The following is a 26388-nucleotide window of genomic DNA, read 5'->3' as shown; positions in this document are numbered from 1 at the left end:
TTCCTCTGTGGGTCCGGTACACGCTTAGCGCACAGGAGGGAGGCCCGCTGTTTTGGACCTGGAGAGGAGCATCAACTACGGTTTTAAATTATTTTACAAATGTGTGTTTTTGTGTCTTTGCCTCTAAAGCATGGGCTTCTCGAACGTCGATGCAAGGTGAGGTGGTGACCCACTTCTCCCTTTGCTCCTGGGGGGTGGGGGTGTATAGAGCCCCTCCCTGTGAGCCTCTCAGAAATTCGGTGTAAACGTGGCATGAGCTGCCTTCGCCGTGTTCTGACAGTGCTGCTCTGCAGGAGTCTGAGCGCCGCGGACAGGAGGCTTCCTTCTGCATCCACAGCCACTGGGGAGATGGCGTGAACACAAACAAGCTCAGGTGTCCGTGAGAGACAGAGGAGACACGAGAAGGGGGGGCGGGGAGAGAGACCGGGCGGTGGGACAGGAGGGGCGGGCAGGACCCCGTGAGCCGAGGGAGGGGCTCGGATTTTATTCTGAACGTGATGGGAAGGCATGGGAGTGTTGAAAGAAGGTGGTGAGGTGACTGCATTTGTGATTTTCACAAAGCACCTTGGCTGCTATGCAAAGAATGGGTTGTTCTGGGTCAAGAGTGGACCCTGGGAGACCAGTTAGGAGGCTTCCGCTTCGATCCAGGAGAGGGGGGTGGTGGCGGGGACCAGGCTGGCGGTGGTGATGGGGACAGAGAGAAGGGACCGTCCAGCAGCCCCAGGTGGGCCCCTGACGGTGCTTGAGGACAGTGGGGACTCTGTAGGGGGGTCAACCATGCTCTCAACCTCTGTGATTCCGGCTCGGCGGTTTAAAAGACACAATGATATACATTCCCAAGGGGCGGCTAGGGGTGCAAGTGTGGGTGTGTCCTATTGTCTGTGACCTCAGTTTATGGTGCATATTCTTTTTTTTTTTGGCGGTACGCGGGCCTCTCGCCGTTGTGGCCTCTCCCGTTGCGGAGCACAGGCTCCGGACGCGCAGGGTCAGCAGCCATGGCTCACGGGCCCAGCTGCCCCGCGGCATGTGGGATCTTCCCGGACCGGGGCACGAACCCATGTCCCCTGCATCGGCAGGCGGACTCTCAACCACTGCGCCACCAGGGAAGCCCAGTGGTGCATATTCGTGATCCTAACTAGGCCCGCAGAGCTGTGCTCTCTGAACCTTGCGTTTGTCCTGGCGTTGCTGGCTCCTCTGGGCCGGGCCTGGCCCCAGGGACGGCTGGCTGGCTTGGATGCTACCTTCCATCCTCCCCTTGACTGTGGCTTGGAGACAAGCTTCCAAAGTTTAGGTGAAAGTGAGGCAGGCCTGGGGGCTTCCTCACGTGGACCTGGATACACGCCCAGCACGCGGATTATCTCCCTAATCTTCCCGCCAGCCGTGTGACGCTGTGATTCTGCTGTGTGAGAGAAGAGTAACGAGGACACGGAGTTGGGTAATTAGTCCAACGTCCCGCAATGAGCAGGTGACAGAGCCGGGATTTGAACCCGGAGCCTGTGCCCTCTGCCTGCACCTGCTCCCTTTGCCCCTTGTCCCTCCCGGGTGGAGTGGGCTCAGTGCTTTGTGTGACTGAGTCCTGGGCTTCACCTGGATGGAGGCTCCACTGCAGGCCGTCCCTAGTGTAGACGGATGGAGGCTCCATTGCAGGCCGTCCCTAGTGTAGACAGATGGAGGCTCCATTGCAGGCCGTCCCTAGTGTAGACGGATGGAGGCTCCACTGCAGGCCGTCCCTACTGTAGAGCAGGGCATGCATGAGCTTTGGTGTCCAGCAGCCTGGGGCCGCCTCCTGGTTGCTCCGCCCTCCGGGTCTGGAACCTGTACAAGTAAGTCCCGCCTGTCTGTCCTACGTGGGAACTACACCTGCCTGTCTCCTGGAACCCAGGCAACACGCAGTGGCCAGCCAGCCAGTGATACTTAGTACGGGCTTCATAAATGCTAATTCCCTTCCCTCCTCCTCCAGAGAGGTGAAAACCCTGCAGGAAGGTTCCCCCTGGGACCCTGAACTCCAGCCAGCCCACCTGCCCCCTGAGCTCACCTGTGATGCTTCCCTGGCAGGCCTATGAGATCGCCTGGTCCCACTCTTCCATTTCTTATTTTACAGATGAGCAAAGTGAGGCCAGGGAGGGGACAACTTGCCTGGGACCTGTTCCCTGGCCTGCCCCCACCCCACCCCACCCCGAAGCCTCAGCACCCCGTCTGTGGTCCGGCAGAACCCCTGGAGCTGGTCCAAACGCCCGGAAGACCTCAGCGCCCAGGAGGGGATGCTGGTGTGTGGGGACGGCCTGACCCTCCCACGGCGCCCACGCCGACCCACGCTCTCTGTGTTCTGTCCGTCTCTCGGCAGGTATATCCGCACCATGTACCTGGGGATTCAGAGCCAGCGGCAGAAGGAACACCAGCGACGCTTCTACTGGGCTATGATGTACGAATATGCAGACATTAACATGCTGCGCCTCCTGGAGACCTTCCTGGAAAGCGCCCCCCAACTGGTGCTACAGCTCTGCATCATGATCCAGAAGAGCCGCGCCGAGACGCTGCCCTGTGAGTCCCCTCCCCCTCCCCGGGGCTGGGGGCGTCGCCCTGGTCCCCGAGTCCCCACTCCTGGCACAGGATATCCGCGCCCCTGCGTGCGAGCCGGCCCCGCCGTCACGTGAGCAGAGCAGAGCCGGGTCTCCGTGTCCCTGGAGCAGCAGGGCGGAGGGCCCGAGTCTCCCAGTCCGGGGGGAGAGGCCCCTTGTCTCGGCGCTGGCCTGAGCCGCGGTGTTTGCACCTATGCGGGATATGGGGAAGATGCCTTAGGACAGCGCGTGCCCAGGAGGCTAAATCACGTCAGGCGGCATTAGCAGTTTTAGACGTTTTTAAGCTGTGGTGCTCTTGCTTCAAACCCATGTATAAAGGGTAGAAGCCCCACTTATAAAACAGGCTCCAGTAGCTCTGTTCTAGGTAGATGGGGATGGGGGTCCAGAGCCCAGCGTGCCCCACCCACTGGCCGCACCTCCCCACTCCTGGCCCCTGTGGCCCCAGATGGTCTCGGAGCGCCCGGGGCCCGGTCCGGACAGCACTGGTCTCTACAGCAGCGGGAAGCCTCTGGGGGCCACTGACTGCCCAGGAAGACCTTTCCACGTTGGCCTCCTCTGGTCAAGGTGGAGTCTCACCCCAGGTCGCCAATGTCAGGGCAGACCCCAGGTCAGAGCAGCCTGCAAGTGTCCTCGTCGTGTCAGAGCCCATTTCAGCAGGGCTGGAGCTCCAGCAGGGGAGAAGCTCTAGGGTGGGGAGGGGCTGGAGGTCACAGCACTTGGGGGACCCTGGGGACGTTTTGCCTGGGGAGGACTTGAGCTGTGTGAATTTCAACATCTTGAAGGGATGTCGGGGAAGGATGACGGTTCCAGAGGGTCTGGAGGGAGCTACGGGGGGGGGGGGGGGCGTTATGGACTCTACACGTGGGAGACATTTCAAACAGTAGGAGCCGTCCAGTGATGGGAAGACTGTCTCAGGAAGTAGGGAGTTGCCCGTCCTGAGGAATATTCAAGCAGAACTGTTGCTGCAGGGGCTCAGCCCAGAGGCTCCTGACTCGAGAGGGCTTGAGCACATGTGATCCGGAGTAGCTGGGGCAGAGGGTCTGTTCCCTATGCCCACCTCTCCCTGGCCAGTGGGGCCTGCTGGCCTCCTGGGTCCTCACCGCTGGGCCCACAGCTCCCCAGCTGCTCCAGAGGGCCCTGGGTGCCACCCAGTTCATGAGCACCTGTAGGGGGGGGTCTCCAGCAGGACACCCCCTTGCCCCACGGGGCCCCAAGCTCTGGCCTTTCATTGAACTGCTATGACTCTTTGGTATAACGGGGAAGATGACAACCGTACCTGATTTTGGGGGGATGCAATGGTACACGGCATGTAGAACACTTTGTTATCCAGCTCTGCAGGCATCTGAGGGGGTGTGTTTCGCATTGCCAGGGAAGTGGCGTGGGCAGGCTCCTAGGGTGATCCCCCGTCTTCCGCCCCGTGCGTCATGCCGCCCCAGCTGCCTTGCTGCGCCCACTCTTTCTATGATCACTGCTCAGGTTATAATTGCAGAGAGGCTGCATGTGAAATCCCCAGAGAGGAAACTTGAGGGGCAGCCGATGTTGCTTCCTAGGGGTCGTCCTGACATGGGAGCCCAGGCGGCCCATGTCAGCAAAGGCTAAGGGGCCGCTGGGCGAGCCTTTGTCAGCAGGAGCCTGGGAGTGACAAGAGCCAGGCTACTTTGGCCTGGGGAAGCGCTCCCTGGCTCTTCCACCCACATGCCCGTCTTTTCGTGCCAGCGGCTCAGGGATTGGGGGAGCACTTCCCCCACATGTTTGGTGAGTGGAATAGTTATTTCTCGAAATAGACTTGCACAGTTAAACACATTTGGGGACTGCTGGGCCCGACAGAAGTCAGTGGCAATCTTTGCTGTTGGGTTGTGAGTCCCCAGGATGAGGGTCTGCAGGGCTGGCTGGGGTGATGGGAAGGAAGGAAACCGGCCGTCACTGTCATGGAGCATAGACTGTAAGCTCTTGGCATGTTCCTTTTTCCTTTTAATTCCAACCTTTTATTTAATTTATTTATTTATTTTGGGGGCACATCGTGCGGCATGTGAGATCTTAGTTCCCCAACCAGGGATTGAACCCGTGCCGGCTGCAGTGGAAGCATGGAGTCTTAACCATTGGAGCCAGAGAAGTCCCATGTTCCTCTTTCTTAACTTCTAGAATATTTGCTCATCACTGGACCCTTGTGTTATGGTGGTAGAGGCCTTCCCTCTCTTTTCCCGTAAAAAGCTGCAATGAAATTTATGCCCTTTAAAGAAAACCAGTTTAAATATTAGAAATTGGAGGAGAGGAGAGAAAGTCTGTGAACTTGGAAGGGATGTGTTGGCGACACGGACCCTGTGAGTTCTTAGAGGGCCGTGGCCTGGAAAGATGGGGCGACTCCGCCTGCTGCTTGACAGCTGTGTGACCTTCAGCACGTGACCGAGCCTTTCTGTTCCTCAGTTTTCTCTTTTCTGAAATGGGGATAATATTGCTACTTACCACAGAGGGTTCTTCTGAGCACTTTTGACGTGATGAATGTCAAGGGCCTCGGGCCGCATCTGGCCATTTTGTGGTTGGTGATGGTCGAGCTTTTACTGCAGATACACTTTCTGAATTGGACCACGAGTTACTAGTGAGATCATGGCTAACTGACGTTGTCTGGTGGGCTTTTGGTGACACCTGTCCACTCTATACCGTTAATGCTAGTAGATGGTTAGAAAGATCACTGTTGCTGTAATAGGTGAGTTTTCCATGGATCTTGCTCAATGCCAACCTCTTCCACTTTTGCTACTTTTGCCAGCTATCCACCTTTTATTCCTCTTTTATCACTGGGTTAGCAGTACAGTATTTGGCCTGCAAGATGGATTTGTATCCAATTTACCCACAAAACCAGACTCAAGTCAAAACATAATATTGGTTGAGCCAAAAAGTTCATTCGGGTTTTTCTGTAACACCTTAAGGAATCTTACGTAAAAACCCGAACGAACTTTCTGGCTAACCCAATAGTAACAGTACTAATAAATCATGGAAATCTTATGCTAGAGTCATTTGGGTACTTCAGTGGGGGTCTTCCTTAAATCTGGTGTCTTGAAAGTTTAAGTAAAGATATAAAAGGGGCATGTTATCTGACATGCCATTTACACTAGTAGTGAGTCTTTTGTCTGCTGAAAGCTTCACGAGGCTTCTAGGCTGTGACAGAGTTTGGAAAGCAGTCCTGAATAGGGAGAAAAGCCCGACAGAGCTGCGTATAAATTCCACCTCCACCATTTATTGGCTTTACGACACGGGGCAAGTTAATTTCCTAACTGGGCGTCTTCATCTGTAAAGTGGGCATAATAACTACTTTTGGATGGTTGTGAAGGTCTAATGAGCTGCACATACCCCTCTACAGCACCTTGGCTGGCGTATTATGGGTACTTGATACAGTCTGCCATTCAACAAGATGCATTAAGTCAGGAGCCATAGTGTGTGCTGAGGGTAACAGGGAACATCACAGATGTGGTCCAGGCCCTCATGAATCTTCCATTCTCTCTTGGGAGACATAACAGAAGCAGCTAGACAGCTAGCATGCTGTGGGAAGTGCTTTAAGCAAACAATCAGGGTGCCAAGACCACAGTACCTGGGGTGGGGTGTGGAGACAGCTTATCTGGGCAGGAATGTCAGAGAAAGCCTCTCCAGAGAGGTGACATTTCGGCTGAGCCTAAACACTGAGGAGGCGCCAGCTATGTGAGAAGCAGATACAGCCTTCCGGGCAGAGGGAACGGCATACATACATAAAGGCCCTGAGATAGGAAACGCCTGGCTTGTTCTAGAAAATGAAAGGACTCGGCATAGCTGGAGATTGGCGGTCTGGGGAAGGAGAGTGATGTGGGGAGGGTGGAGAGGAAGGCAGAGGCCTGACAGCTTGGGTTTATACCAAGTGCCGCGGGGAGGGTTATGTAGGAAATCTTTTAAAGAAGATTTCCTTTCCTGCTGTGCAGGGAGGAGAACAAGGGCTGAGCCAGGCACGCTGGTTAGAGGCAGCGCTGGAGGCCCAGGGGTGAAACGATGGGGTTGGAGTGGAAGCCAAGTGCACGGGTTGGAGGGCTGCTCTGGAGCGGAAATCAACAAGGCTTAGCAGGCCTGGTGCAGGCAGTGATAGAAGGAGGGCTGGGGCTTTCTAACAGGGTATGTTGAGGTGGAGGACACTCTACGGGGGTTGGGTTTGGGGGATTCGGTCAAGAGTTAGTAGCTCTGTCACCTTTCCTGGCTTTTTTTTTTTTTTTTTTTTTTTTTTGCGGTACGCGGGCCTCTCACTGCTGTGGCCTCTCCCGTTGCGGAGCACAGGCTCCGGACGCGCAGGCTCAGCGGCCATGGCTCACGGGCCCAGCTGCTCCGCGGCATGTGGGATCTTCCCGGACCGGGGCATGAACCTGTGTCCCCTGCATCGGCAGGCGGACTCTCAACCACTGCGCCACCAGGGAAGCCCGCTTTTTGGGTTTTCTGACCCTTCCACGTGAACATTGGCAGGGCTGAGCGAGCGCCCCTGGCTACACCCACACAGCACCTGAGCCTGCCTTTTTGGGTCGAGCTCACCATGAAGAGTGATCCTCCTTACAGGGCTCTGATGACCACTCGCCCGTGGCCTCACGACCCTACTTGTCAGGCACCTGCTCTGCTGTAGGCAAGATGCTGTGTCAGGAATGGATTTGCAAAGATACCTACCCTTCGGTAGGTGTTCCTAAACACCAAGCCCTTAAGCCTTGGTTTTCTTTTAAACAAGCGTTGGGCTCTGAGATCCAGATAGGCCCCTTGTCTTTCCATCCCTTTGGTGTTAACCTCTCGCATAGGTTTCTTCTTTCTTTCTTTCTTTTTTTTTTTTTTTTTTTTTGCGGTACGGGGCCTCTCACTGTTGTGGCCTCTCCCGTTGCGGAGCACAGGCTCCGGACGCGCAGGCTCAGCGGCCATGGCTCACGGGCCCAGCCGCTCCGCGGCATGTGGGATCTTCCCGGACCGGGGCACAAACCTGCGTCCCCTGCATCAGCAGGCGGACTCTCAACCACTGCACCACCAGGGAAGTCCTAGGTTTCTTCTTTCTTAACCTCACTTGTCAGCTCCTCTGACATCAGAAGCCCACCAGGGGTGTGTACCTTAGCTTCACTTTTGCTCCTTTCTCCAGCAAGAGAGCGCTGCAGAGAGGCAGGTGTTCGTCCAGTTTCTCTGCTCCCGTCTGTACCTTTGTCTTCAGCAGCCACCCCAGGAGCTCTTCCTCCTTTCCCGAGTGAGGACGAAAGTCATCCCAAGGAAGCAGCAGCTCCCTCTCCGGGCTTCCTCTCCGGATCAGGTTTCCATCTGCGTGAGGCCGAGGCTTCCAGGTTCCGGTTCTCGGGGACGAAGGCCAGGGTCTGCTTCTCAGCTGTGTGGTTGGTTAAACGGGTCCTCCCTGCCTTCCCCTCCCCACAGTGAAGGACGTCCGTGTCTCTCCCCCTGGGAGATTTCTTTTCTCTAATGTGAAAAATGCTGTCTTGTCTCTCCAGTCCCGCTCATATGGACATTAGCTGTTACCCTCCAAGTCTGGGACACAAAAGTTGGCTCCTTGATCATTTAGGATTTTGGTTTCACTTAGGTGAAGCAGCCACCCAGAAAGTGACGGTGATCTTGTTGGACCTGCATAGGGAGGCGGGCAGCTGAAGGAGTGCTGCGTCCTGAGTCCACTGTGCTAGAACGCGGCAAGGGATGCTGGGACAATCTCTCCCATCTCATCTCTGAGCCTGAGTAATATGAGTGAGGGCAGGAGGGATGCCTGAAGTCCTTTCAGTCTGGCAGGCTGTGACTCTAAGGAAGAGAAAAGTGGGGGAATCTGAGCAAGGATCGGACAGGAGCAATGTTTAATTATTAGGCTAGACATTCACATTAGAGGCAATCGCAAACTCAAGGCCTCGTGGGAACTCCCAGCTCCAGGAAAGACGGCAATTAAGTGATCTTCAAAAGATCTTTTCTATTTCTTAAGATTTCCGAGGAAAGAAGGCCTACAGATTTCATGAATGATGTCTTCCTGTGTCACACGTCTCTCACTCCTGGGGCGTGGGTGGAATGGAAGAGACCCTGAGAAGGAAACGGGGGCGTCCCTGTAAGCTGTTCTCCTTCCTGTCTGAGCCTCACCTTTTTCATCTCTAAAAATAAAAAAGGGATCCTTTCCATTCTAGACACAGTTGGAAGTGTTAGGTGGGGCAGGACAGCAAGAGGAGTCCTAGGGGTGAGGCGGTCACTCCATGGCCAACCTGGGGTGGGGTTTGGGTCTGACGCTGACCAGCGGAGAGCTGAGTCCTCTCTCAATTCCAGGCCCTCTTGTGCGTTCAGACCCCACGTGCCCCAGGCTGCCAGACCCTGGGGGTCAGGAGCCTGCCCGCTGTAATACCTGCCCACCTGTGACCACATGGAGCCCATCCCCACCTCCTGCTGTTCTTGGGGACCCCATCATTCCCTTCACCCCCCCACCCTGCCCCAGTAATAACCAAGTACTTTGAGGCCTTCTCTGCTTCTCCCTCTGGTAGTCTCCTGAGACTCTCGCCTAGAAGAAAAGGTGCTGCCCCCTGTTTGTTTGGGTTTTTTTGCGGTACGCGGGCCTCTCACTGCTGTGGCCTCTCCCGTTGCGGAGCACAGGCTCTGGACGCGCAGGCTCAGCGGCCATGGCTCACGGGCCCAGCCGTTCCGCGGCATGTGGGATCCTCCCGCACCGGGGCACGAACCCGTGTCCCCTGCATCGGCAGGCGGACTCTCAACCACTGCGCCACCAGGGAAGCCCCTGCCTCCTGTTTTGAGTGGTAGAATGCTCCTGCTGTGGACCTGGCTTCACCCTCTGATTTGCACTTAGAAGCTGCATCAGTCCCATAAGGCCCTTAACCTCTTTGAGCCTCGGGGTTCTCGTTTGTAAACCATGGATCGTAACTCCTGCCTCAGAAGGGTTTTGTCAGGAGCAAGTGAAATACATCTGTCTGTGTCACAAAGGGGGCCCCTGGCAATCACCCATCCGAGGCCCGCATTGCTGCCCTGCTCAGCAAGGCTCTGGCTGGGCGACGTCACCCGCTTGGCAGTTCTGCTTCCTTCACCAGGCTGCTCGCCTGAGCTGCCGTGGAGCTCAACAGCGGTCTGAGAGCCCTCCGCAGCCTCCTGACACAGTCCCTTCCAGGGCTCCAGGGGCCGTTCCTCCTGGCTAACCAGGCCAGGACCGTGGAGAGTGCTGGTTCTAGCCCAGCACAGTGCCGAAGGCGCAGCAGCAGCGGCGAGGTCAGCCTGCGATGGCCAGTCTCGCGCCTCTGTCCCCCCCGTTTCTCCCGCTTCTCCCTCCTCCCCACCCTTCAGTCCCTGGTGCAGGGTGGGCGGTGCCCCTGCCCTTGGCCCAAGCCCTTCTCCCAGGATTTCTCTTGTGATGGTCAGATCGTGCGGTGGTCAGATCGTGCGGTGACCTGTCAGGGAGACGCAGAGCCGGTTGGCTGGAGGAGCAGTTCGCGGGGGAGGAGGGGGGATGTGACAGGAGAAAAGGTGGGAACTCCAGCTGTGGGCGCCGGCTTCTAGCCACCCCCCTTGCCCGTTAATTTGGCTGGGATCTCTGATGCATCACTTAACCTCTCTGAGCCTCGGTTTCTCCTTTTTAAGTTGGGAATAATCGTACCTGCCTTAATCTACTCAAAGAGGATGGGTGGGGACCCTGTGAGATTAAAGGGGAAGCCACCTGGGGACTAGGGGTAAGGGTTACACATGCGGTTACTTTGTGTCTCGGGTGAGGGAATGACTTTGGGGTTTAGATTAAATTACATCATTGTAGCTTAGAATCCCAGCAGGACCCTCCTCTCCCCCCACTCACAAACCTGGAATCCCAGGGCCCTGCAAGGTGAGATTGAGCTGGAGATGCTCTTGCCCCTGGCTGCAGGCCTGCTTCTCTCTTGGGAGGGCATGATTGTATGAGGAAATCAGTTAGGTTAGGTCTTTGTCAAAATATTATAGGTATGGGCTTCCTTCTCAGGGCATTGAGACTGGTTGGCTGTTTGCTCCTCAATGAGGGTGGATTTACTGGAACTTTCCAGGGATAGCAGACGGATTTCTTCACAGTGTGCTTCAGGCCCACCAGGATCCAGGCATCCACGAGGCTTGTGCCAGACCAGCTGAGTGGCTGACATTTGTTCTAGATCTAAAGTTTGCCTTTACCTAGTTGGCTGTGAAGATGGTATTTTGATAGCTCTGATAGCATCTTAGAAAGAAGAGGCAACCGAATCAGAGGGCTGGATTTAGCTTTCCTCCTGCCCGGTCCTTTAAATGCCCGTATTTGACCTTGAATCTCCTTGAGAGGGGGGCTGTTGCCTTCCCCCATGTTCCCAGAGTGACCGTCAACTCATGGTCAGCTGCTCAGAAGAGACTCATTGTCCAGGTATCAGACCGCAGAGATGCTGTTCTCATGACCTCTCCCAAGGTCACTGGTCTGCGCCCCAAGGGCCTCTTTCAGGATCTTGAGCACTTCTCAGGAGGAACTGTAGAAAGCCTGAATCTCCAGCTGTTTGACACATGCAGGTTCACAGTTTGTTTTTAACTTGAGAACATTGAGGAAATAGGAATAGGAACCCCATCACAGGGTTTCTCATTCTCAGCATTAGTATATCTGGGGCCAAATCATTCTTTGCTGTGTATTGGGGAGCTATCCTATGCTCTGCAGAATATTTAGCAGCATCCCTGGTTCCTACCCACTAGATGCCCATAGCGCCCTCACCCCGAGCTGTGACAACCAAGAAAGTCTGCCAGATGTCCTGGGGGTGGGGAGCGATGGGGGAACGTAACATTCCCATTGAGGACCTTTGCCCTGCTCTTAAATGGGTGATTGTGGGTGGTGCCAGCTGAATATGGCCCCTCAGGATGTCCACTTCCTAATCCCCTGAGCCTATATGTGGCACTTTATGCAAAAAGGACTATGCAGACGTGATTAATTTAAGGGTTTTGAGATGGGAGATTATTCTGGATTATCCAGTTGTATCTGATATAATCGGAGGGGTCCTTATAAGAAGGAGACAAAGGATCCGAGGGACAGAAGGCGATGTGACCAATGGAAGAGTTGAAGATGCTATGCTGCTGGCTTTGAAGAGGAAGGAAGGGGCCGTGAGCCAAGGGATGCAGGGAGCGCAGCTCTGGATGCTGGAAAAGGCAAGGAAACAGATTTTCTCCTGGAGCCTACAGAGTGAGCCCAAACCTCTGACACCTTGGATTAGGACCGATAAAACCCATTTCAGACTCTGACTTCCGAACTGTCAGATAATAAATTTGTGCTGTTTTAAGCCACTAAATTGGTGATAATTCGTTACAGCAGCCATAGGACACTGATATAGTGGGGAAAGTGGCTTTCTTTAACTAAGCAATTGAAGCTAGCTGTTTACAAGATGTGATCAGGGCATCAACAGCATGGTTATCTGGGGTTTGCATTTGTGACTTTGCTTGGGAAAGTGTATCTGTGCAGGTGACACATTTGTTGGGTGACAACTCTGCACCAGGCATGGGATTACAGGAATGGATAAGCCATTTTTTCTACCCTCAAGAATAAATGTTAGTTCTATCCTCAGGGAAGTCACAGTTAAGGGAGAAAGACCAGCAGTCAGCAGAAAATGTGACTATAAAATAGTGGCCATCGAAGAGACATGCACAGGATGATGTGGAGAGTGCAGAGGTGGTACCAGTGCATTCTGGGGGAGTCAGAAGGGGGTCCCAGGAGGAGATGGTGCTGACCTCAGCCCTGGAGGATGAGCAGGAAAGGGGAGAGGGATGACACGAGCAAGGGCCAAGGGGCTTGAGACAACATAGCGTGCGTATGGGGGTCCGTATCTCTACTCACACCCGCTCATATGTGGGCATCATACTTTGCCAAGTGCCAGGCACTGAGCTAACCCCTTGCATAGCCATTTGTCTTTTGATCCTCGCAGTAACCTCATGAAGAGCATTCAGTTATTGTTGCCTTTTTACAGGTGAGCAAATAGGCGTGATGCTGGGCATCACTTGACAGCAGGGTGGCAGAATCTAGCCTGGTTCCAGAGCACACACGCAGAACCACGGTGCTCTCCTGCCTCTGTGAGGGGGTTAATATCACTAGATCCTGACCACGGGCCTGGGAGCAGGGCCCAGACGCAGAGGGCTTCGGCACCGTGAGTGGGAGCTTGGATTTGAGCCCATGGGACAAGGGAATTACTGGAGGCTTTAGCCTTGTAACCCCAGGCCACGGGGGACTTTGGAGCTGGAGATACTGGGTTTGCAGCTCCCTCTCCAACAGTTTGCTAATGTTGTAACTGTTTTAAAAGACAGGTTTTGGGCTTCCCTGGTGGTGCAGTGGTTGAGAGTCTGCCTGCCGATGCAGGGGACACGGGTTCATGCCCCGGTCCGGGAGGATCCCACATGCCATGGAGCGGCTGGGCCCGTGAGCCATGGCCGCTGAGCCTGCGCGTCCGGAGCCTGTGCTCCGCAACGGGAGAGGCCGCAACAGTGAGAGGCCCGTGTACCGCAAAAAAAAAAAAAAAAAAAAAAGACAGGTTTTGTTGTTATTTAGGCATCTCAAGGGCAACAGATCAGGAGACAACTGCCATTGAAAAGATCGTTTGTTACTCACAGATCCCAAGAGGAGAGGGCATGCCACACCATGGGGTGGGGGGCCACCTGGGGAAGCACCAGTGTCCATCAGCAGGCAGAGGGAGTGAGGGGAAAATGGGGGCAAGAGGCTTTATTGTGGTTTCCCAGGGAAGGAATGAGTGAGGCAGGGGAAGCAGGCTTAGCATAGGCTGGTCTGAAGAATTTCAGGAGGCTCTGGGGCACAGCGCTGTCCCTAGTTGTCTGGTACCTGGCCCTGGGGTGATTAGAACAGGGGGATAGTGGCCCAGAGTGTTAGAGCCCAATAAAGGAGGTGTGCGTTCTGGACTGGTTGGCTTGCATATGAAAAGCACTTGTGGTTTGCTACTTTGAGGAATTTGCTAAACCTGGGAGGGGCGGTCCCTCCAGGATCAGCAAGACCCCACAAGGCAAACCATCAGAATAAAAGGGCATGCTTCCTGCAGTAACTAGACAGATCCTTTTACCGCTCTGTGCCTTGGTCTCCTCTCCTGTACAATGGGACACCAGTAGACACTTCAGGGGATTATTGTCAGGATTAAACGAAATAACTTATGCAAAGTATCTGGCATAATGCATTGGCATTGGGAACATTCATTGAATGTTATTCCTCTTCATCTCCGTCTTGTACCCTCAAGGTTTTCTTCTAAAGGACCCAGGCATAAATGGAGGCTCCCGGGGAATTCCCCTTTCCCCGGGGGAAAATGGTGGGAGGGAAGGTGCCTGGTGGGTCACAGACCCCTTTCCCTATGGGCCCCTTTGAGAATCAGGGGACAGCTGTGGACTGTCTCGTGAGAAAAATACCCACACGGTTTTGCACATAGTTTCAGAAGGACCTGACCAATTGCTGCGCTGCCCTTGGGGGCTCACATGCATCACGGCACGTACGAACTTAAGGAAAAAGGGGACAAGTAAGAGAGAACGTGTATGAGGTGGCGGGAGATGCTAAGGTGGGAAGTTAAGCCTGGAAGGTGGGGGAGGCACTGGGGGTTGCAGTTTTCAGCGTGCTGGCCAGCGATGGCCTGAGAGGCCGAGCCCTGGTAAAGGCCTTAGTGTGGTGACACTTGGGGACCTGGGGAAGGGCCCCCAAGGTGGAGGACAGAGCCAGCGCACATGCCCTGAGGCGGGACTATGCCTGGATCACATGGGACAGAGGGAGAGCGCGGGGCTGGCGTGAGGTGACCTTGGAGCAGGAAGGGGCCGTCTCATGTAGGGCCCAGGATGAAGGCCTGGTGCCATGAGAGGGACTTAGGTTCGAGGCCATTGGAGAAGGCAAGTGGTGCAGGGCGTGGGTGGGGACTCGATGGCACACACTTGTAACTCCAGGCAGTGTCACGAGGGGCCCTACAGGCCTTATAAGGACCACGGCATTAACCCTGAGCAAAGCGGTGTGTCGGTAGGAGAGGCTGGCCGTGCCGGGTTTAGAGGCCAGAACTATTTCCCTGGCTTAAAACAACTTCGGTTCATTTCTTGCTGTTGCGCCTCTATCACAGGTCATTGTGGCGGGGGTGAGGGAGCGTGCCCTTCCTCCTGGATGTGACACACACATGCTTCTGCTCATGTGCCAGTGGCTGGGACAGGTCACAGGCACAGCTGAGTTCGGCAGGGCAGGAAGGCATATCCTCCCTGGGAAAAGGTTGAAAGTCAGGCACCGTTGACGGGCTGCCATGCCTGGGAGGTCCCGAGGAGAGACGTACCTCGGCTTAGTCACTTTGGTGGAATTGCGAGTGGCCTGTCGGGACAAGGGCGGATGCAGGGAAACCCCCTAGGGGGTCCTCCCAACAATCTGGGCAAGAGAGATGAAAAAGAGGTGTCACCACCTCTGCACTTACAGGCAGGCTCAGGGAGGGACCTCCAGGGTGGGTCCTCGGCTTTGCAGGCCTACAGATTGGCCATCGGTGTTCACAGAGATGATCAGAGGGGCTCGATAACCAAATTAATAAGAAATTGATATAGAAACCTGAATGCTCATTCCTTCACTTATGAACGGGGATGGGAAGACATACCTTTCCAGTGATTCAAAAGAGAATCTGAGTTTTGGAGTTAGATAGCCTGTGTTCAAATCCCGGTTCTGTGATTCCGTAACTACTTGATATGGAAAAGTGGCTTCGACTGTGAGCCTTCATCTCTGCGTCTTATTTTTATTTTTTATTTATTTATTTATTTTGCGGTACACGGGCCTCTCACTGTTGTGGCCTCTCCCGTTGCGGAGCACAAGCTCTGGACGCGCAGGCTCAGCGGCCATGGCTCACAGGCCTAGCCGCTCCGCGGCATGTGGGATCTTCCCGGACCCGGGCACGAACCCGTGTCCCCTGCGTCAGCAGGCGGACTCTCAACCACTGAGCCACCAGGGAAGCCCCATCTCTGCGTCTTAAAATCAGCCTCAGATACATTTATAGGGAAGAATGATCCAGTTAATGGGGGTCACAGCATAGAGTCTGGGCCAAGGTAGCTGTTCAGTAGAGGGGGTATTTTATTGTTATTGAAACTTATTAGAGATTAGCAGGTGACATAATGAGCCTGAATTCAGAGCCAATAAAGAGATTTGTCACAGAAACCATGGTAAGACAATGCTCTGTAACAGAGACTCCTGCTGTGGGGGCCAGATTTGAATTCTGTCCCGCTTGGACCATCTCCCTGATGTTAAGGGGCATGTTAAGGTATAATTTCTCAGATGTCAGCTTTCCTGAATTATTCCAATCCTCCCTTCCTTCCTGTGTTTACACCACGCCACTCTGACTGGCCTTGGGTCTTTTCAGATTGCCTCAGCCACCGGCGTGTCTGTCCTGAGGGTTACATCCACAGTGACGGATGCCATCTTTTATTTTGACCCTTCCTAAAGGTCAGTCTGGAAATGTCAGGAGCGTCTTAAGGTGACCCCATGTGGTAACCTCATGTGGGGATCACACTCTCTCCAAATACAGAAATGGGACTAAAATGAATATGTCAGTGCTTGCAAAAGTCTACTGCTCGAAGAAAACTGTTAGACCTTAAATTATTTACTGTGGATGTATTTTCAGTGTAAGCTGAAAAAGGAGATTGATTTCTTTGTTGCTGCCGCATTCAGACTTACAGAATATAATTCTGACTGATCGCCAGGCAGTTCATCTGATTTGCTTAGAAGTGTGGAGTAGGAATGTGGAGGAGAACATGACGAGGCTCCTCTAATTTGCAACAATGTTCGGCAAGCTTAAGGGGTGTGCTGGTAGATGCTTAACAACCAGTTCTTAGCAGGGTTGGAAGGAACCCTCATTTGTAGCATTTGCCAATTTCTGTGGTGTAAATATTCCCACCGCACCTGTTTCAGGCCTCTCACATGACATCAGCCAGCCCACAAAATTCCTGCCCATTTGACAGTTGGATCTCGGAAGCCAGGATGACTGGCCCCAGCACGCAGACCGTGAGTGAGGAGTTAGATAATCCCAGGGGTCGGTGGTCGCACTCGTGCTTACTCCTGTGTAACCCTGGCCAAGTTCCTTGACGTCTCTGAGCCTGGTTCACAGATGGCATCCTTGAGGCTGGTTTCCTTTCCCTGGTGGCCCGGGTAGGAAAGTGCCTTTATATCATCACTCCCTTGCTGTATCCCTTGGGTGGAGGTTAGTACAGGAGACAGGCAGTGATGCTTAGAGAGCTGTGCCCACAGCTGCCTTATCTTTTTCTGAGAGCGTTTCTAAGCACAGGCTGGGCTTTTTTGAAATGTAGGTGAAGTTTGATGGGTGGAAAGAGAAGAATTGCCCGTCTAATAGGAGCTCAATCTGAAGAAAATAGACAGTGGAAATTAGACGAGCAGGTGGTAGACTTCCCCCAAACCTTAGCTTCAGTGGTAAAAGGAGGGAGGAGGTGAGGGCTGAGAGAGGCAGATGTTGACCTTGACGTGTGGATAGACAAATAGCAACTTGAGCCTGTTTCTTGGTTTGGGGAATCTCTGGGGGACCCACCCATGGGGGGACAATGCCATATAAATTAGGTGTGTCACAACGGGAGTGTGGCCACGTCCACATCTCTTAAATTCAGAGTCAGTCTCCTCATCTGGAAAATGGGGATAACAGCCCAGCAGGGAAAGGATGCCGTAACTGGGGACTAGCTAATGGTCAAGTGTGAAAGACAGAGTACATCCAAATGACAGATGTCAGAGTCAGGGGGAGGTGCATGGGCCCAGTCCTCTGAATGCCACCCTTAGGAATTGGTCGCCAGCCTCACCGAGAGCTCTCGGTTGTGACTCGGGGGTCAGGAGTGAAGGGAGTTGGGAGAGTTAAGGGAGCAAGGAGGTTACCCTCGAGAAGGTTGCAGAAGAGACGGGGAGAGGTGGGATCTCACGGCAGAGGGTGCAGGGTCCAGGGGGCTGTTCTTTGTACGCTGGCGGCACTTGCCCACGGAGACACGCTGGTAGGAGGGAGCTGGGAGCTAGGAGTCTGCACAGCTGACTCTTCTGCCCCCGCTGTGCTCTGCTCAGCGCCCCATCCAGCGCCTCCTCCTCCTCGAGTGCTTTCCAGCGTGTGATTTAGCGTGGGGACCAGAAGGGAGCTCTCTGTGGCAGAAGGGAGAACAGGCAGCTGGTGACAGGGCCAGGCATTCACCGCCCCCGCTCTGGGAAACAAAGTCCAGCAGTGGACCCCACTCGCCCAGGCTCACAAACATTCCTGGGGCCAATCCAGGCGCTCCTGCGGCTTCTCAGACACTCCTTGAACCCGCATGCAGCGTTCCCCCGGCGAGACCGTCTCGCGGTTTGGTTTCTCCTCGAGCCCCCTTTCTGGCCGCCATTCCCTGGCCCCCAGCGCCGCTCTGCTCTGGTCCATCCGGGTCATGGCCCTGCTGCTTCTGGCCAGACTGCAGCCTCCCTACCTCGCCCTGATGACGGCCCTCCCGCCGCCCCGGTCCCTTGCACGGCATCACTCCTTTCCTCCTGGTTCCTCCACGTCATCTGCCCCCGACCCCTCTCTGATTTTAGGGTCCCGACCTTCCCCCAGACACCCTGTCACCCTGTCTGCTTCTCACATGGTGGGACATCCACGCTCATTTTTGGCTTTGTTCCCCAACTAGCAACAGTTCAACTGACAGTGACCCTCGGATATTGCGGGGACACCAACAAATTGGTGGTGATGGTGACTTCCCAGAGGACCGCCCCTGCTTGGTCAAGGGCCTCCGACTGCAGCCTGCAGCCCCTCATGCTCTGCCCCGTGGGTCATAAGGTGTGGACATCCTGTTTCTGGAAACCTTAGCCCCTGGGTCTGGTGATCAGAGCCCCAAGGGCCCTGTCCCAAGCCTTTCTCAGGGGGTGGCCCCCACGAGGCTCTGGCTTAGTGACTTCCCAGATGGTGGGGCTGAACTTGGGTCACCCAGTGGGCCCGCTGCAATCCCCCCTTCCTGGTCTGCAGCAGGAAAAGCGAGCAAGCCGTGAAGGTCACTGCCCAGAACTCGTCATAGCCGAACGTGGGGTGTTTTACAATTTCCAGTCTGATCTTTGCAATGCAGAAAATGATGGAGCTATAAGTGAGAGGAATCATAAATGTGCCCAGGCCTGTCTGAGAATTTCACTGGGGGCCACGAGGCTGCTTCCACAGCCGGTTGCTGTGGTCTTGGGGTCTTGGCCAGGATAATGCATTGACTTTTGGGTTGACCTCGGGCCAGACAGAAATCTTCCAAGTGAGCCACTGCAGGAGGAAAACCCTGCACTTCCTCCCTCTGTAATAATATACGCTGCAGGCCTTTGAAGATTAATCACGTAACAGAGGGAAAGTGATCTCAGTTAATTCTGCTGGAGTCATCTCTTTCTTTGTGGCTTGAATGTTACTTTCCTGAGGAAGGTGGAAGAGAATTCAAATTTGGTTTTTAGCTCCATAATCAGGGGCCTGTAGGTACTACACCTCCCATCCACTCTTGGCAAAAGATTCAAATCCTTTACACCCAGAGGGCCCAGTCCCTTCTAAGGCCAAATCTGGAGGGTCCATTAGTACGGTGGCTACTTTCAAGGCCATGGAGTCTGAGTTTGAATTCCAATTCTACTTCTTGATAGAAGTATGATTTTTGAAAAATATCTTGTTCATCCAAAAAATGGAATGGGAACACTGTATCCAATATCACAGACTAGGTGGCTAAAACAACAGAAATTTATTGTCTCACAGCTCTGGAGGCTGGAAGTCCAAGATCAAGTGTCGGCAGGGTTGATTTCTCCTGAGGCTTCTCTCCTTGACTTGCAAACGGCCGTCTTCTTGCTGTGTCCGCACGTGGTCTTTCCTCTGTGAGCACAACCCAGGCATCTCTGTGGGCCCAAATGATCTGTTCTCATAAGGACAATAGTCATTAGGGTGGATTAGGGCCACCCTAATGATCTCATATTACCCTGATTGCCTCTTTAAAGGCCCTATCTCCAAATGCAGTCACATAGTAAGGTCCTGGGGGTTAGGGCTTCAACATAAGAATTTGGGGGTGGGAGAGGTGGGGACATTGCCCATAACAAGTGCCTACATCACAGGGTTCTTCTAAATAAGATACACGCTCAGTGAATCATGGTGTGTGGTTTCTCTGGGGTAGCCTCTGTTTCCTGTTGGATGCGTGGGTTTGAAGTGGGTGGTCTGTGAAGCTCCAGAGGATATAACGTTTGGCAATCTACAATTTCACCATGTCGGGAACAGATGAGGCAGAGAGGTAAGACGGGGGCTGGACATCAGCCAGCCCACAGGCCCCCGGCCAAGTGTCAGCTCTCAGCTCTCCATGTGACGGTCTCCCGAGCCCCCCTTGTAATTCAGCAGTGATGTCTCATGACGTTTGGGGAACATTCATACCACATCCTAGAGAGAACTTCCAGAAGCGCTGACCGTGGACCGAGGCAGTGTGCACGTCGGCTCAGAGGGGAGTGATTTCTGCTATACCCTGAAACCATAGGCATGGATCTGGAAGTGGCGTAGGTGACCCAGAAGATAGATTGATGATGAAGGATTGAATTTCGCTTCGCCAGTGCGGTCAGTGGACGTTTGAATTCTTCTGTGCTCATCTTGGGCATGGATGGGGCTACCATCACAGCACACCGAACAATGAAATCAGGACGGCGACAGCAGAGGGGCTGTCCTGCTTCTGCACCCCAAGTTTGTTCAGAAGCACACTCAGTTAGACTGGATCAGACCACGCTTCGGCAAAAGCTAACTTCTTACTTCATGAGCTTGTGCTTTTCTGCAAACAGGGGAAGTAATACCTTTTGCTTTATTAGAAGAAACAGAAAAATCAAACCTTCTTTCCATTCAGCTGCTGTAGAGTTCCCCCTCATCACTGAGGGTCGGTAGCACCTCTGAGATGTATCACTTTTAGCATCAAGAAATGGGTTCGGGCTTCCCTGGTGGCGCAGTGGTTGAGAGTCCGCCTGCCGATGCAGGGGACACGGGTTCGTGCCCCGGTCTGGGAAGATCCCACATGCCGCAGAGCGGCTGGGCCCGTGAGCCATGGCCGCTGAGCCTGCGCGTCCGGAGCCTGTGCTCCGCAACGGGAGAGGCCACAACACTGAGAGGCCCGTGTACCGCAAAAAAAGAAAAGAAAAGAAATGGGTTCACCAGGAGAGGGGTAATGCCGCAAAGAAGCTTTCCGAGGATGCTCCAGTGTTGGTAACAAGCCTGGCCCAGACGATCAAGATGACTGCACATTCCCTGCCGTCCAGAAACCTACAGCCTAGATCACATGACTCCCAAGGGAACCCATTCCCCTCCCTGCCCCGGCCTCCAAAGAACACGAACACAGGAGGCTCTGAAAGGTTATAGCATAGCCACTGTGACCTGGTCGCAGGAGACCACACGGCTTCAGCAGAGGCTGATGGAAATGCCCTGTGTGTACAAAAGGCAGAGCAGGACACACATAAGTATTGTGTTCAGAACTTTCCAGAACAGTGAGAGGAAAACCATCAGGTGTTTTCAAGGTTGGCTTCTATGGAGAAACTGGCATTGTTTCTTCCCTGTTTATTTTCCACATTGGCTGTGATTCTTGCAAAAGCAACACATCCTCATTGTCACAGTTAACCTCCCAGGCTTTTCCTGTGCTCTGCCAACACACTGGGTTTTGGCATCAGACTCTAATGTTCTGCAAGCTGCAAACTGGTGCATCTCCCTGAAATGTTGGAAGGGAGGTACCGCGTGGGATGGGTGGGGAAGGACAAATGGGCGGGCGGGGGGAGGGAATGACAGAGGACTTTGATCCTTCACTGGGGTTCAAGTGGAGAGGTGAGGTGGGGCCGGGGAAAGACCAACAGAAGGCTGGAGCTCTGGACCAGCTTCCTGGGTCTCCTGATGAATGAGGCTCCTGGATCTGACCTTTGGGCTTAAGAGAGAAAACGACCAGGTCACTTTGATGTCAGCCTGGAAGAACGCCGCAGGGGAATCGTGCTCTGGGGTGAAGGTGGGGAGTTTGATAAGGAGGCGGTGGTCCATAGGGTAGTGTTCAGGACTCCAGCTGAATTTAGCTGCATTTAATTCTGAAATCTTGGGAGAGAAGAAAGACAAAAGAGGCACTAGATGGACTGAGTGGAGATAATGCCTGAAGGTGCAGTGGGGTGAGGGAGTCTTGCTCCAGAGGAGATGGTATGACGATGCCTGACCCACGATTGCCTGCTCATGGGTGGGTTTGGAGAGACTCCAGCCACCGTTGATTGTGTTTAGATTGACTGAGTTACAGATATCACATAGGCAGCGTCATAAATAAAATTGCTCTACCGTCCCTTGGGATCAGACACATTCGCTTGCTCGTTGAGGAGACATGTAGGTAATGATGTGCGGAGGCCTTGGAAAGCTCCCCGGGCTAGGGAGGGGAAAGGCATCCCCAAAGCCCAAGTTACACTGCTCATTGCAGGACAGAAGCAGAGGAGGACAGGGCCTCACCCGTCAAGGCCTCAGGAACCTTGAGCAGTGGCTGATTGGAGAAGGCCACAAGGAATGTGGGGAGACCACGAGACACAAGAGTGCATGAGAAAGCAGTCAGAGAAACACAGGCTATCCCCGGGTCCTTGATCAGGGGGGCCTTAGGGAGTGGATGGGGAAATGCCAGATAGAAGAAGATCCCCTTAAGGGCTCCTTGGCCTTGAGTGAGCTGACGAGAAGGGGAAGGGTGACTCCAAAGCCTTCTCAGAGTAGAACAGTTGTGCAGCTTGGGGCAGTTAGTAAGCTCTCGGTCTTGACAATCGGTGATCCATTCTACTGGCTGCTCTGAGAGCACAGCCTGGTAGTGACAAGGACACCGACCCCGCCGTGAGCTTATGATCTCTTATAATGGAACACATGGGGTCCCTCCCACAGCAGAGGTGAGGAGCCAGCACCGTGGTCCTGGCTCTCCAGCCCCTTGGCAAAGCACGCCAACCTCAGCTTCACTCTTGAGCCGTGGATCTCCAGAAGTTCTGGACCGGGTCGTTGACACTAAAGCTAGATTTCACAAGCTGTCAGCTTAGGGAGCAGCCATGGCCTCCAAGTTCGGGTCCTGATTTTGTGTTTCTTTCTCCCTCCTCCTTTAGATCGTGGTGTGTGTGGGCGTCTCCTCGGCTGGCAGCCCTGCTGTGCCCTGCGGTTGAGGTCCACGGTTTTGACTCTGTGGGTTTGTGTCTTTCCGGCAGGTGTCTCCTCTGTGACTTCCCTGATGTCCCTGGCTTGGGTGCTAGCCTCCTATCACAAGCTGCTGCGGGACTCCAGGGATGACAAGAAGAGTATGAGCTACAGAGGGGCCGTCATCCACCTCTTCTGGCGCCTCTTCACCATCTCATCCAGAGTTATCTCTTTTGCCCTCTTTGCTTCCATCTTCCAGCTCTACTTCGGGATCTTCGTGGTGGTTCACTGGTGCGCCATGGCCTTCTGGATCATCCATGGCGGAACAGACTTCTGCATGTCCAAGTGGGAGGAGATCCTCTTCAACATGGTGGTAGGGATTGTGTACATTTTCTGCTGGTTTAACGTCAAGGAAGGGCGGACTCGATATCGAATGTTTGCATATTATACGATAGTCTTGACCGAGAATGCTGCCTTGACGTTCCTTTGGTATTTTTACAGAGACCCGGAGACCACTGACTCCTTTGCGGTGCCAGCACTGTGTTGTGTCTTTATTAGCTTTGTGGCTGGGATTGCAATGATTCTCTTATATTATGGTGTGCTGCATCCCACGGGGCCGCGAGTTAAGGTCTTGGCCAGCTCCTGTTGTGCCGAGCTGCTCTGGGGCATCCCTTTGCCCCCCGATGTTGAGCCCATGGCGCCTCAGACCCCTGGGTACCGGGGGACCCAGGTCACGCCTACCAGAGCCGTAACGGAACAACAGGAGGATCTCACGGCTGACACTTGCTTGCCCGTTTTCCAAGTGAGACCCATGGGGCCCCCTACCCCGTTGGGGCGTCCTTACCACCCAGAAGGGCCCCTCATTAAGATTGACATGCCAAGAAAGAGATACCCAGCTTGGGATGCTCATTTTGTAGACAGGAGATTGAGAAGGACTATTAACATCCTGCAGTATGTCACCCCCGCCGCGGTAGGCATTCGGTATCGAGATGGACCGCTCCTTTACGAGTTGCTACAGTATGAGTCTTCACTCTAAGAGCATCTTGACCCAAGTTGAGAAGGGGACCTTAAGTTTGGTTTGCGGTGCACACCGCTTGCAAGGAATACAGCTCCTCCCTTCCTCCAATACACAGAACTACCACCACCACCACCAATGCTACAAAAAAACAAAAAGAAAATAAGTCACAACCCCTTCAGATAAGCTTTCTTTCCAGTCGCTGTATGTATACAAAGATATTCTCTATGTTTTGTAAGTAAAAACAAAAAGAAAACCTTTCTTTTGTTTTTTACACATAAGTAACAGTATTGAAAAAAATCCCACACTATGGTTCATACGGTGGAGAAGAAGGAGTTGTCTCCACTCCAAAAGAAAAACAAAGTTTTATACCTTTACACCAAGTGTAGGTCATTTACGGGATTGGTGCTGATTGAAAGAACAAAACAAAACAAACACAAACAAACAAACAAAACCTTCAACTGCCTTATGCCCTTAGGTGCTGAGTTTCATTAAGTACTGTCACGTTTTCTCATGCAAAACTCTCTGGTGATTTTTGCACTGGGAGAGGGAAAATTAAACAATCAAATGAAACCAATCTAGAAACGAAACAAAAACCAACCAACAAATAAAACACAAAGCAATCATTCTTCCTATCTGATGATTTGTATTGAAGCAAACAAATTGACCAAAAGCAAAAGCATAGAAACCCCTCCCTCTCTTTGGTTTCTCTCACCCTTCTCCTGTCCCTGCCCCCAACTTCTCAGCCCCTTCTTGGAGCCAAAGGGCCATTTGAAATTCAGATGGTTGGAAAAGCTCCTTGAAGCCTGACTAGGTGCCATTTTAGCGTTCACCTATTAAGAATCACATTTGTTTCCTGGTGAAAAGCAAAACAGAACAAAACAAAAACCACCCTAATAATTCGATAAGAAAAGGAAATTCTAAAGCAAATTAAAGGAGATTTCCATATATGTAATCAAAGAGAATCAGTAATAATAAAACTCAGCATAGTAGCAAAAAGAATGACATCAATTTAAAGGCACAATACTTAATCAGTGACTGGCGAAAATGATTTGTTCTGTCATTTTAAGGCCGTGAAAGGTATACATTTATCCCATGTGATATTGTGTAAGGCCTCTTCTGTTTCCATTTGGTGGGAAGCCTTAAATTGATCTGGAAAGAATTCTTCATTTTTCGTTTGTGCTTTTTAAAAATAGTAACACAAAGAGGAAAATTAGAACATAAAAAATAAGTTAAATTGTAATAACTGACCCATTTCAAAGACTGTTTGGTGCTTCTGTCTTTCACCATTGTGGTTGGCTGAAAGTATTCAGCTCACTTGGTGCATCTGGGTTGAGTGGGAAATTTTGTGTGTGTCGTGTATGTGTGTGTGTGTGTGTGCGCCCATAGCACACGTGTGTGTGTGTGTCTGTGTGTGTGTGTGTCTGCTGCAAGGTCTTGCCAGAAATGTAGAAAAAACAATATAAGACAGACTCTGGGTATCGCTGAGGTGGAGTGTAAGGGGCTGGGAAGTGGGGAGCGGGGTGGGGGCTATTGCTTTACCTTGAGCCCCTGTATGATGGCGAGAGTCACACCAGCAGCATACTCTGGGTCTTAGAGGCCGTGTCATTTGGGTGAAAATTTGATTCAATTATTTATTTCCTCATTGTACCAAGTTGAATTTCTGGAGGTGTTGCGAGTATGTTCAACCATTTTTTAAATGTTATTTTTCAAAGTATTGCTCTTGTAAGGAATATTCTGTTCTAGGGCATCGTTTCAATTCCATCTTATCTCTACTTGGGCACAAAAAAAAAAAAAAAAAAGGAAAAGAAAAAAATCACAAAAAGAAAAAAAAATCTCCACAAACAAGATATATATATATAAGTCTCTATATACACACAATATTTTTAAGTAAAAATACTGTTAGTCTTTGTTGTGTGTAGCTGCGATTTTTTTTCTTAATTCCAGATATAACTGTTTAGGGTGCAAGACCTCACACTGAGCTACTCTTAAGAGAAGTTCAAAAGCTGAGGAATTTTTTTTTTTATGTTTGTGGGGTTCTTTTAAAAATATATGTTATTCAAAGAGGTTTCTCCTTTCCTCCCTTCATTGTTTATCTAAACCTGTAAAAAACAAACAAAGCAAAACAAAAAAACCCCACACATTTTAAATTTCAGTTGGGTTGTAAAACTGGATTCTCCTTCCTTTGCTCAGAGCCCTTTGATTTCCGTGATTATTACTAAATTTGCAGTGCTGTCCTGACCCCTCCCTCCCCGACGTGGCTGTCCCCTCGGGTTCTCCCTGGCAGCGGGACGGAGGGCAGAGGAGGGGCAGGAGGGCACGTCCAGGAAGCACTCCGCACAGAGCACACCCAGGCCTGGTGAGGACCAGCCCTGCCGGCCTGTCCCCACCCATCTGAGGGCTGGTGCCCCTCGGCGATTAATTGGGAGTTCCAATCTGGTCAGAGGCGCTTTTCCTTTTTATTCTGCTTCCCTACCAAGGGCTTAGCTCCTGGCTTACTCTGCAGAGGCTGGAGGAGGTGAGGCCATTTGAGTGGGGCGCGATGCTGTCCATCCTGTGCATCCCATCCTCCCCGCTTGCTGGGGTCCCAGCTCTCGTCTGCCTCAGCCCTTTGGATGTCTGTCACCAGAGTGGTCCTTGATACTGTCCCCTGTGCATCCCTCTGGGACCTCAGCCACTTGGACTTGTTTGTTCTCAGATTTAGTTCCTT

The 26388-nt window shown here is 52.8% G+C and overlaps 1 protein-coding gene across 1 annotated transcript in view; it reads left to right on the top strand.

Annotated features, from left to right (window-relative positions):
* XKR6 (XK related 6) overlaps positions 1–23699 on the top strand; it is a 273545-nt gene extending 249846 nt beyond the window's left edge. The window contains exons 2-3 of the mRNA XM_060101448.1: positions 2345–2541; positions 22735–23699. Coding sequence (XP_059957431.1) covers positions 2345–2541; positions 22735–23699 — 1162 coding nt within the window. The remainder of the gene's footprint in view (positions 1–2344; positions 2542–22734) is intronic.
* The last annotated feature ends 2689 nt before the right edge of the window (positions 23700–26388 follow it).

This window comes from Mesoplodon densirostris, chromosome 6, assembly GCF_025265405.1.
Source record: "Mesoplodon densirostris isolate mMesDen1 chromosome 6, mMesDen1 primary haplotype, whole genome shotgun sequence".
Classification (NCBI taxonomy): Eukaryota; Metazoa; Chordata; class Mammalia; order Artiodactyla; family Ziphiidae; genus Mesoplodon; species Mesoplodon densirostris.
Note: the sequence above shows the minus strand (reverse complement) of the source record. Positions and strands in the feature narration are given on the sequence as shown.